Here is a 12,977-nt window from a genome sequence, read left to right as displayed (position 1 = left end):
ACTATTCTACATAGCTGCATAAAAGGAAATATTACTGCCTGCTAGAGCTTCCCATTTACTAGTATCAATTACCTGATCTGATATGTTCCCTAGACTCTTGATGATATACCCTGACCATCAGTAGGAATCCCACTTAAAATACTAGTGTTTGTAACATTACAGTTAACACTTCTTGAAAATGTCGGTTCCTTTCCCTCATTTTTAAGTTAGAATTGCGAACTCTGATCCTGACAGGCCTTTTGACTTTCACCAGCTGTTCAGTGGTGTTATTGTATGAAATTTCATTTGACTGCCCAGGTAAAAGAGAGGAGGATGGGCCCTTGTCGTACAGCTTGATGTTTGACTGTAAACACGCAAAGTGTGTGGAGGCACTTGCATCATACGGTTTCAGTGGTTGTGGCTGCAGAATTGACTTTTGAAGACATTAATAACAAATCACCGTGCTTTTAGAGATCTGGGTTAAACAGTTTATTAATGTTCTGCAGAATTTCAATGTTTTTTAGGAATCCAGGACTGTTTTGAAGTTATTGTTTGCTGCTGAATTTTGGATGATATTCTTTCGAAAAAGCAATTTATGAAGTACATTTTGCTGTGACCATCAGGTCTTTGCTTTTCAATATCATGTGTCCTGTATAAGCCACTGGGAGATACGTATTACAGAGAATAGACTGGCCTTTCATTGGCTTGACAAGAGCTTTAACAGGGAGGAAATATTTCTTCAAACCAGTTCTGGCACATGCAATAGGAATCCATTTTAAATTTGGACCACAAATCTAGCTTTGGTCAAAAGCTTGCCAGGCACAATGAAATAGTAATCCATTTGATTGCTGTGTAAAATGCTGGTTGTCAGTAAATACAAGAGCTACTCCTAGACTATGTGAGGACATGTGGCTAAAGGCAGTGCTCAGAGTGCTGGAGAAGGAGGCTCAAAAGGCATATGCTTTATTTTTGGCACTGTCATCAATCTGCTGTCTGATCCTAGGTAAGCTGTTTATGCCACAGTGTTCATATGTAGATCCTCAAAACTGCATTTAAATAACTAAATAAGCAGTCTGATTTAGAGGCATCAATGCCTAAATTTAATAATATCCTTCTGAGTTGTCAGAGGTATTATGAGGTGTAATTAATGTACATAAAGCATTTAATGATCTTTTCTTTACCTGTCTACATCTGTATCCAGATTTTTATGCCATGCTAATGAAAGATTCCAAGTTGAAAGTAATTACTGTATATATGAAGAGATGACTGAGAAGGCCTAATAGCATAATTACCCTTATCAATAGATTTTCTCGAGAGCAACTCTTTGTTGTCCTCCTTTGAAGATAGTAATCATTAGAAAGTATTTTATTTGCATAATTTCTCTTCTGAATAAGACTGTTTTGTGAGGACGTAAGTGATAAAATGCCATTACAGGAGAATGGAGCAAGTCTGATGCGTTTGCAGTTGATCGAGGAAAACAGTTTTGCAGAAACTGAACCATCTTTCTTTGAACTCACAAAGATGCAGGGTGCTCTTGCCTGGCTTTTCGTCCCATTCCCATTCTCTTCCCTCTGTTCAGCCAAAGTGACTGAGGGACCTTTAGGATCATCTAAAAACTCTGACTCTGAAGATCATGGCAAAAAGACAAGGCTTATGTCAGGTTTATCTTAGGCAACCGGATAAGCCCATTTGTTCTCACAAGTGCTGAGCAGTGTGTTGGGGGTGGGAGAGGGAGAAGATGTGGCTCTGACCTTCTGCCTGCTCTTTGTGGCCATGGTAGAAGTTTGCCCAGCCTTGCCCCTCCCGCAGACCGTCATGTTGTGTCATTCTTCCTTTTTCCTGTATCACTTCATGACATTTTTTACCTTTGATGCAGAGGATTTCAGGGATGGCTATGCAAATAATTTGGCCATAGACTTTCTCCTAGTGTCCACGCAAGGATTGGTAAAGCTCAGGACGCAAGCTCCTAGGACTTCTCCAGAGCTACACGTTCAGATCCTTAATAAAAATGAGACAGTAGTGTTTAAAGGGGATAAAAGTGCTGAGTGAAGAAAGGTGCTACATAAATGCAACTGCCTGCCGTACTCCCAGAAGTGGCTGTGGCTTAGCCCAGCTCCTAACTGCACTAGTCGGTTGTGGGTCAGGCCCAGGCTATACAAACTGGTGCTGAGTAAAGGCTGAACAAAAGATACTCATGACATGCTTTAGTCTATGTCTGATTTTGTAGGTCTTCTTAAAAAAAAAAAAAAAAAAAGGCTTGTTATTAAAATTTCAGAGGAGGACACTAAAGCAAGCAATACACTTTACAGCAATTAAAAGACAAACAGAACTGCTTGAGGGCATAAAATGCAAATAATTCCCAGAAGCATGGCTAGTGACTGGGGTTATAAACCCAGAGACAGTTCCTATTCACTAGAAGAGGGAGGCTATAGAACAGCCTGAGTGTATTTCTTTGCTTCCTTGACCTGGCCTCTGTGTCCTGATCAAGCAAAAATTTTTGATAAACAGCCTGCTTTCCAAGCTCACATCTTCTGTCTGTCTAGCTGTCATAAGAAGGTAGCAACAGCCAAGCACTTATTGGACCTCAGAGAACTCACAGTGGAGAAAAATAGCTTAAATTCTGCAACTGCAGAAAGAGCTTCCTCTGTATTAAACAGTGGAAAACAAGCAAACAAAAGAAGTTGTGATCTCCAAATAACATTTTTTCCCTTCCTAGGTCATTAGAAGTGCTTCTGTCTGACCTTGGTTTACTAAAAATTACATTCTTGCTTCCCTTTCTCTCTCAATAAGAATAACACCTTTCTGACTCATTTTCCCAGTGCTTATCTTATGGGAAAATCGTATGGAAACTGGGCAGGTTTGAGGTCTGTTCCCTGGACGACTTCAGGGTTTGTGTTTTAATTCAATAATAATATGAAATGCCTTAACAATCTGGAAAGCACGGCTCTTCTCCCAGGAGGAAAACGGAACCGCTGTGCTCCAAAATCAGTCTTTTACTTATTTGCTCAGTGTTAGGAACATTTCCAGGTATTGAAACACACCTGGCTATACTTGGAAATTGTTATAACAGTTCTGTGAACAGTTTGGACACGGGGCAGGTGCCACTCTTCCAAACAAGTTTTGGATGTGGTCTGGGAGATAGCATGGATCAGAGGCCATTGCCAAAAGGCAGCTTGGTTGCAGCCACCCTAGTTAGGAAGGCAAATGTTTAGTAGTTAGGACATGAACTGTTTCATGTCAGAGAGTGCCAGAGAAAGGCACAAAGACATTTAACGTAGGGGTCTAAAAGTAACCTTGCATCCTCAGTTGTGCCATGGCTCAGTTCTGGCAGGACTCAACAGCCTGGGAGCTGGGACAGTATCCTGGGAAGGAGGAGGTGTGGATCACTTTGTAGAGTCCATATGAATTTAAAAACTGTGATTCCTCATTGGATAGTCTATTCAAAAACTGGCACTGACTCAAGCAGACTTTATATCTACCTGTACAGCAAATGGAGCAGCCATTGTATTTCCGTATCTGTTGCTTCCACCACCCCCCAAACATTTTCTTAATTATGGAGTAGTGAGGCCAACTTGTACTCTAACTTTCTACACCCATCTTAAAATTTAAATAAAAAAGTGTAACAGTGTCTCCAGATTCCTGGAGGTGATTTTTCATTTGTAATCTATTGTTGTCAGAACATTACTGATAAATCATTCTTTCTACACCACTTGACATTGCTGAAGCCTCAGCTGGATGTCTCTATTTAACTTTGAGCACTGTACTTCAGAGGATGGGAACCAAGTGAATAGAGCTAGAAGAAACACAACAAGAAGGGTCATGTTTTCTAGACCTCTGATCAGTGAAGAAAGATTGAAAGAATTGGATTTGTAGAGTAGGGAGAGAGAGACAGAAGTCTTCAAATGTGCTATCGTCTGCTACAAAGACAAGAAAGAACAATCCAATCCCCATTTCTGTGATGAATAAAGCAGGAAGCAACGGGCTTAAATTTGGAGAGGGCAAATTGAGTACCAGGTAAAACTTTGTAACAAAAGGGGGGTCTGGAATGGTTTGATTTGAACTGCTCTGGGCTTTCTAGATCAACTTTTAAAATCTTTCAGGCAAACTGCTATCAGGAATGACCTGGGATAGCCAGGCTAGTCTTGGGCTCAAGGGATGCATTAGGAGGTCTTGAGCTTCTTTCTTGTTCTATGACTTTGGCTTTTTTTCTTCTGTAAGGTTTGAATATTAATGAAGTAATGTCAATATATTTCAATCTATTGCAAAACATCTTTGGAGAGGTTTTTCTTCCCCCTTGCATCTGTTTGGCTTCAGAATCCTCTTATCTGTCCGAACATATCCTCTTTACGGACCCACGAACATGAAACAAGATTTCAGGGTATATATGTATGTATCTATCTGTCTTCAAAAGACAGATATTTTAATTGATTTTCTGTTCATTGCTGTATGATTTATCTAAGGATATACATTTATCCTATGCTGAGGAAACATAGACTATGAAAATCTTTTGATAATGAGATCATGGCCTTTCTCTGCTCATTGTTTCTGAATTTTGGCTTAGCAACCGACAGATCCCTTGCAGACTGTTCTTTTTACTATGGCAGGCTAACAGTAAAATCTTGGGTGGCACAGGGTTCCTGACCACAGCAAGCCTAAAAGAAAAGTGTGAATCCAACAAGTTGCACAAATAAAGTTGGTGGAGCTTGACCATTGTAATTTTCACTTGCATTGTCATACACTCCAAAAATGAGAAGATTTTAATGTGGAAAAAAGTACTAGTTAAAGTACAGTGGTTACATGTTTGTAACATTATTTATAGGTAACATTATTTATAGGACCTTAGCGTTGTAGCAAATTTTTGGAAAATCTTCGTCAGCATCCCATTAGCTCAACCCACAGATGCCACATACATGGGAAAGGTGCAATGGACAAATGGGCACTCCCAAATCTGGTGTTTGGACAAACTAACGCTCCGCTCCAAAGTGTAAAACCTAAAAGTTCAGATTTCTCCCCAGTGCTACATTACTGTTTTTTCTTTGCTTAAAAAAAACAAACAAAAAAAAACCCAAAAAGAAAAAACATAAACCCATATTTAATTTGTACCCTATTAATTAGTAGCAAGTCACACGTTATCCAGTGCAACCTCGTCACCTTGAATGATCTAGTTATCTGTTTGAAGGCTGCCATCTTTCCTGACTTGGGGTAGCAGTCGGGGTTTAGACATTTTCTAGCCCTCATCCCTAGCCTTGTTTCACCAAAAAACAGTGTATGAGGAGTTAAGTGACCAGAGTGCCTACCTGAGGAAAGCCCATGTGACTGAGACTGGAACAAAAGAGATGGGAAAGGAGCTGGTTCTAGTAAAATCCATAATATAACCTTTTGGCAAAATTGGAAATTAATTTTGCAGAGACAGTCCCCAAGACCTACCATTTTGACTGCCTTGGGATTCCATATGATAATATGAGGGAGTCTAGCAGTCCTAGAACTGCTCTTCAGTGAGGCTTCTTGCAGATAGAGAGAAGTCTGCAAAAGAAAACCTAGTCCTAGGATTGACTGCTCCTTCCAACAAACCTCCTTCAACAGGCAAGAAAACAGAACAGATGCTTTGTTTTTCTACAGTTCTTCCCTAATGATCGTACAAAGTGAGTGTAGTTTCTTAATGATGTGCTTTTAGTAATATTCCGCAATAACTAGGCAAGATGCCAGTTGACAAATTACAACAAATATGTCCTTCTTAATCCCTTCATGGTCTTCCTGTTGGCTGGGGCCCTAACGAGCATGGGCTGCTGTGTTGCAGGAATAAATGCTCAATGGCATGAATGGCTCCACTGCTCCTTTTATATCTGGTATAATGGTAAATTAAAAAGTTGGTAAACTTACCATATTACTGAAAGGGAGAAGTGGATGATTTCTTGGCAAATTACAAGTGGATTAGATCTCTTTATCAGTGTTTTTTTCCCCTGGACTGTGACAACCTGGAAAAAGATGTTGTTCATGAAAAGGGTTCATCTAATCACAAACCTCATTAAGACAGTCTGAGTGACAGCAGGTTACTGTGAACTGAAAGAGCATAGCTTTGCTTTCAGCACACTTTCCATTAAAAATGACATACGAGATGTGAAGAGAGTCACAGCATAAACCATAGGGAATATATTTGGTGTAAAAGCACACTAACAACCAGACAAATCTGATTCTGAGAATAAAATATACAGCATCTACAAACGGAGGATAGGCTTTTAAAGTCCATTCAAGTATGTACAGTCCCCAAAGCATCTAGTTGCTTTTCTCAGCTTCTGCAGAAGTAGGATGTAGCTGTACAGAACTGAGCTGTTGGTAAGTAACCATGCTAAGAGTGCATTGCAGACAGTGTGTCCTTGTCAGTCATGAGAAGGCTAAAGTTACTAACTAAAGCAATGCAAATAAAGTAATGATTTCTACTCTGTTTCCAATTCCAAAGACTTCTTGCAAGATATTTTGTCCTAAAGAAATTAGGCTACATTTTCCTCGCAAATGTAATCAATCAGCCAAAAGCAAGAGAAAATATATTTGGGAGGTGGTTGAAAGAATAGGAACATTATGGGAGAAATCTGGAGTTAGGAAAACAAGTTCCATCAAAATGGACTAGGGAAGGCTTATTTACTTCAATAAAGGATAAAGAGGAGTTATGAGAAGGTCCATGAGAAAATCCTCATCTCATACTCCATTTCAGAAAGTGTGTGTCCATGCGACAGGAAAGAAGCAGGGGCAGAAGTGCCACGGTTACCTGCACAGACTTTACCCAAGGTCCAGTTCTAGGGGCAGAGTTACATGGGCTTCTTACGTGGGAAAGGAAACGCATCCTACTCTGCAGTTTGCTTGCCAAGTCCCAATGCAAGCTTTACAACACGCCTGTGTTTAAAACCCGTGACATCTGGAGGTGGAAAAACAGCCAAAAATTAACATCTTCTGTTCCCAGCTTCCAAGCACATGTACCGCCCAGTCCTTGGGTTAGCTCTGCAAACACCATGGCCTGTGGTGACCATACCACACTTTCTTGCAAGGTACATCCATGGCTGTGTTTGTATAAAGGTATGAAAAGCAGGGGCTGTGATGTGGTTTTGGTACTTGTACGGCAGCATATAGGCCTTGATGTTATCCCAGCGCTTCTTGCTTCCCCAGGCAGTGGCTGAACCCCTGGTTAGAGGGAGGAAAAACTTGAATGTAGAGTCTGACAGCAAATGGTTCAACTCTGCCTGCATTTCTCCTTCAGCCAGGGAGCTGCCAGTGCTTACACACTCCCTATGTGGTTATCAGGCTCCCCGCCAGCATGCTAACAGGTGCCCTTATTCCAGGATATGGCTGCTGCTGAAGGAGTTGGCTTTGGGTATGTCCGGGTGATGCAGAAGAAGTGGTATTGGTATCTCTAGAGCGTGTAGGATCTTGTAGAGAGGTTGCTGGCTTGGAGAGGAGAAGACAAACTAAGCAATGATTTTGCTGATAGTAGGACTATCTATCTGAGCTGTTGCACGTCTTTGAGTTCAGCCTGGTACTAGAGCAGATTGCTGAGCTTGCTACTGTCTCTACCAGATGCCCATAGAGACACCTGAGTGGAATGCCTGTGAGCTGCCTGTGGGCAGAATGGCTCATCTAGAGGATTAGTAGGGTTAGCACATGAGGACCTCATCTTCAGGAGAGAAGTACAAAGTCTGACAGACACATTCCTTGAATGTACACTTAGAATTGAAACAAACTGGAAAGAAAAGCTGTTGTTTACTTTCTTCCCTCTGTATCTCTCCCAGGTTCAGAGTTTCCCACCCTTATTCTGTGGTTCAATGGGATAGTCAAATTTTCTATGGCTAAAATCAGATTAGTAGTTTCTACAGGATAGGGTAATTACAAAATAAAGAAAAAAAGCTTTTTTTCTTTACTGTGCCCCTGCACAGTTTTTTCCTTTGAATTAATGTTATGATTCATTTATTTTCATAACAGTTGTCAGTCATTTTGGTTTATGCCATCAGATATTCACGGGATGACAGGATGATAAAGGAGCTGTGATTGTCACATAATCCCATGATTACAGAAGATGAGACTTTTATAAAACATGGGGAGACCACTGACCAAGTCACCAGGGTTAGCAGTGCTGCAGATGAACGACCAGCAAACACTATACAGGAGAGAGAGGAACCACTTGCAGAGAGGGAAGTAAGTTACTCTCTTGGGTACTAGAAGCTCCTTCCAAGAATACAGGGAAGATCCTTTCTATTCTTGGCACCAAAGAGCTGCTGGGTGTGAAGGCCTCATGTCCTGCAGATACTGAAGGGACCCATTAGTTCCCTACTGGAACTATTATCTGGAAATTTTATTAATCTCAGTAGCTCAGTATATGGGCTGTGCCTTAACAATCTGTCCAAACCTTTATAGGCTTTCTGAGCCACTGCCTCACAACTTACATTCTCACAACACAGAAACAGTATTTAAAAAAAATCCACTAATTTCCTCAAAGAAATCATTTGCAGTACGGAAAAATTCGCCCAGTAGAAACTTACACATTGTCAAATCATGCAGACAGAGCAAAGTTTGCATTGCTATGGAAACAAAGCTAAAGATGGCTTATGCTGTGAAAAACAACTTGCAAGTGACTGTGAAAAGTAAGTTTATAAGAATGACACCTTTTGGGTTGATCTTGAAAGACATGATGTAACACAAGCATCTTGGGTTAGAAGGCTGTTTTTATTTAGTTTTCCACAGAGACAGGTTACTTTCACCTCTATTCTTACAGGTCTGACATCAAAAACTATCAGCATACATATATGAGCTACACAGGTAGAGAGACATCTGCCAGTACAGAGTTACACTTCTCGTATCAAACACTTTAAGAAAAACAAATATGGTCCCTTCCATGCCCATCTAATAAAAGAAGGACTCCTAAGTCAGGAGAGAATATTGATCATAATGTATTTTCTTTATATGAATCTAGTTATTCATAAAAAAGTAAAAAAAAAGTCTAGTATCTAATGTTTAAACAAAACATACTTTATACATTTGGCTAAGCTGAAATATTATGCCTTGCCAAATGAAAAAATGCTCTCTAACCGTAGTTTCCCTAGCAGCTCAGTAGGTATGCAAGGCATGCAGTTAATTTCCTGCTAAGGCTGAGAAAAATGGGTAGGTCTGAGATAATATTGCTGGTGTGCTTGAAAAAGATCTTTGTTGTTAACATGGTGGTTGACCACGTATACATGTTTTGACTCTTCATCTCCTTTAAAATTTCCCAGGTACAACTTTTGGGTTGACTCTGTTTTAGCTCTCAGTGATGGAGGGCTCAGTGGGAGGGAGAATAGGATTTTCCAGAGCACTACAGTCATCAGTGAGGAACACCAAGTCCTGGAGAAACAAAAGAGAAGGCTAACATTTATAAGGAGGAAGGCAGAAGATAGCAAAATGTTGAGAAGCTCAGGCCCTGATGCAGTTTTGCTTGTCAGAGGACAGTGTGGAGACAGACAGGGCTAAAAGCAGAGATTATGTCCCTGTTGGTGCATCTTGACCTACCCTTCTGCAGTAGGAGATCATGATGGTGTACAGGCTCCGGGCTTTTTCCTTCAGCTCACTCACTTCAACCACTCTCTCACATCTGGGGTAGGCCACAAAATCACGGAGTTTTGCCAACACACAGTAATTCTGCAAAGCACGCAAAAGAGGTATGTGTAACCCTGCACAAACACAGATTTATGTTTCTCGTCCACCACTTACGAAATTCTTACTGCCTCAGGGGGAATCTCGAATTCCTACCTCTATGTATGTGTAATCTATGTAACCTTCAGTTAGAAAAAAGTCACCATCAATATTTCATAACAAAGATGTTTGGTCCAAATAAGTGCTCGGAAAAGTGCATAGACACAGTTTTGGTCTGCCAGCTTATTTCTCACATGCTTTAGGAGGCAGCAGTGCCAATACAATCAAATCTGCTCCTGTAGTTGGTGGAGTTACCTATGGAATAGGTGCACTGTCTCCCTTTTGAGAGCACCTGATTTAGGTGGTGAACAGATTATCAAGATCTCACAGACACGATTTCTCTGTTCCCGTACAATAGGCAACTCTGTGAACATCAGGAAAAATTTTTTTCAGAGTAATTTTTACCTCAGACTTTGTGTTATCAAAATAAAGTACGGCCAACATCCAACATTAATTTCACAATGTCCTTGTGAAGCAGGTAAATAAATATCCCAGGTCTTGCTTTAAAGCAAGGGAAACTGAGGCACTGGACTCATTGCTTGGTCTTTGCAATGAAGTGAGGCACTGGCAACTCTGGAATTTGGATCTGGAGGGTCCTGACTTGCAAGACTTGATGGTGTAGTTGCCTCTGGCAAAATGTGTCAGACATCTCTTGGTTTGTCTAATATTTTCTACTTTTTAGTTACTCAGTTGAGCACTGGGGGAGAAGCAAAATATGTCAGATATCCCAGGGCAGAACACTATGACATAAACTATGTGTACAGGAGGCTATTTTGTCTTTGCCAGGAGATGACTAGTGCTATCTTTTCTCAGTATCACACTTCCATATCCTCAGGTATACTTTTTCTTTCTGGATTCAACAAGTGGCTATTTAAAACAGGAAAAGCCAGCAAGGTATTCCTGTACTTCTTTTTATTAAAACTGCAGTGCCAGAAGCCACTCATGATATAAAATAAAGTAGATTTATCAAGTGAAGAAAGTTTATTTTGCATTTCTTCTTTTAAACTATTATTCAAAGTTTTGTTGCACATATTTAACTTCTGAGAAGGTTGTCACAATAAATTTATAATGTAGAAATGGTAATCACTTCAAAATATTGATTTCCTCATTTTTGAATTTTTAAACAAGTACAATCTCAGAAGCTCCAGAAGGATTTTAATAAGGTTCAAAATTAGATTTTTTTTGGGGGGGTCACTCATATCTCTAGTTAATTACGCTTTTAAAAATTCGTTTCAAACCAGTGTTCTGGGGTACAATCTTAAGAGTTATCCTCTCTTTCCATTAGCTGCATTTACTGCAGAGCAGTAAGGAAGAAGTGTGAAAACTTACATGTATGTCCAAGTACAGCCTGGGCAGCATCTCCACACATGAGTCCTGCAGGAAAGAAGAAAGACCCATTGCAATTTTGTTTAGAGAGAAACTTGTGTCAAAAGCAAGCGACCCACAGCGTCTTTGCAGGGGCAGTTTTTAGGTGGACTCACCACAGATTTGGAGGTCTGTAACTCCTTAAAGGACGCCGTGATTTCTTTGCTCAGAGACAACACCCTTGAGTAGCAAGTTGGAGGGGCTGCATTGGCTACCAAGGCAGCAGAGAGCAGAGCAATCAGGCTCAGCAGCATCTTCATTGTGGGGAACTTGTCCAAAGGAGGAGGAAGGGAGTCAAAAAATCACCGTTAGTAGTTAGGCAGCTGCTGGTAAGCGTCAACGAGTGAGTTTGACAGGTCAACCCCCCAATTAAATAGTCTCCTGCATCAATGGGAAAAAAAAAAGCCGGGGGGTGGTCCGAGCAGCAGCTTGCTGCCGTTTTAAATTTCCTGCCAACCTATGAGTCAGAGCTGCTAGCGCTTTCCTGCCCGGAGCAGGGAAAGGAGGGAATGAGGGTAACAAAAACAAACACTACTGGCACTTTTCCTTCCAGAAAGAAAACAACCAAGTGAGCATCTCAAGCAACAGAAATATGTGTAAGAAACAGCACAGGGTTATCAAAGTGTCATAGGCCCTGATCCTCTATGTGTTTTGGCACGTATGCCTCTTTCTTGAGAATGTAATGTACAGCTGTGGGACTACACAGGCTGCAGATAGAAAGAAATCCTTCCAGGACTGGTGTCATGTGTTGGCAGTATCAATCAGACTTGCTTATCATCCTTAGCAGGTCTGAAAGGTTACTGTTATAAAGGAAACATCCCAGGTCTAGTATAATTTTCTCTTTTAACCTACGCAGATGCTCACAATTTCTTAATCAAAACAATAGTGCTTGTTATGGCTGCTTGGGGAGACCTGTGTATTTACACATTCATGGTCTCAAACAGAACGAATACATCTCTATATGGCTGTCATAAATGTATAAAAACTATTTTGCTTTCTAAGTCGAATTTATGAGTCTCTGTTCTTTTATTAGATGCCAGACGGAGCTGAGAAATCCAGATGCTGGGATGCAGGTGTAAGGCTGAACATACGTTGTTCTTACATGTTAATTGTCCTGTAAAATGGAAGTACCCTTGAACGAAGAACTGGTTATTTAACAAGTTATCATCTGCCCCCCCCATCTGCCCCCCCTTTTCAAATTCAGATTCTAGCTAGGTATTGAGCAAAATAGTAAAGTATCTGATGAAGTACTGCAATCCCCTGGCATTGCAGTAGATCAGGAAGGTTCATCTGAAGGTGGGAGAAGGGGAAATGACTGAATATCTGCAAAAGAAAGAGGCTTCCCACTAGCCATTTTAGAGAGAAAATCAGAATCTTGAAAACTAGTTTTGGGGAAAAAGAAGTATCCTATATGTTGCAGAGGACTCTGACTTAAATCCACCAAAACACCTGGAGGAAACAGGGAAAGAGAGCTGCATACTACTGTCTTGTTATACGTTCCTTTGCTTTCATAAAGAACGATTGGTTTAGTAACATCATGTGCTCCTGAAGGTTAAAGTGGTAGATACTCAGAGAGGAGAGAAAAGTTGGGAGTCCTGGCTGTGGGGAATTTAGGACTGGCCTCGGAGAATGGGCTGCAGGGTCTTATTTTCAGGAAAGGGAGTTGCCTAGACAAGTGAATGAAGAGGCTAGAGGTAGACAGGAAACCTTCTGAGATGGCCCCAAGCAGCTGGATCATAGATCTAAACACAGCTACCTAGTGCATGCCCAGGGAAAGGATGCTACTTACTGTGAGCCTTGCCGGTAAAGAAACAGACTCTTAATCATCATCTCATTACTGTAAAGAGTAGCTGAGGGTAGGAGTGAAATATTACCCTGCTATCACATTCTTATTTGGCAAGCTGCTAAAATGTAGTTGCTCT

The 12,977-nt window shown here is 40.8% G+C and overlaps 2 protein-coding genes across 2 annotated transcripts in view; one reads left to right on the top strand and one right to left on the bottom strand.

Annotated features, from left to right (window-relative positions):
• EVC (EvC ciliary complex subunit 1) overlaps window positions 1-12,977 on the top strand; it is a 510,906-nt gene that overhangs the window by 116,542 nt on the left and 381,387 nt on the right. The window lies entirely within an intron of this gene.
• CYTL1 (cytokine like 1) lies at window positions 8,680-11,422 on the bottom strand. The gene is made up of 4 exons (XM_075499172.1): window positions 11,172-11,422; window positions 11,020-11,064; window positions 9,508-9,636; window positions 8,680-9,342 (listed from the first exon to the last, which is right to left on the bottom strand). The coding sequence occupies exons 1-4, from the start codon at window positions 11,313-11,315 to the stop codon at window positions 9,259-9,261; spliced, it is 402 nt and encodes a 133-aa protein (XP_075355287.1). The 5' UTR covers window positions 11,316-11,422; the 3' UTR covers window positions 8,680-9,258.

This window comes from Mycteria americana, chromosome 4 (assembly GCF_035582795.1).
Source record: "Mycteria americana isolate JAX WOST 10 ecotype Jacksonville Zoo and Gardens chromosome 4, USCA_MyAme_1.0, whole genome shotgun sequence".
NCBI classification, from domain to species: Eukaryota; Metazoa; Chordata; class Aves; order Ciconiiformes; family Ciconiidae; genus Mycteria; species Mycteria americana.
Note: the sequence above shows the minus strand (reverse complement) of the source record. Positions and strands in the feature narration are given on the sequence as shown.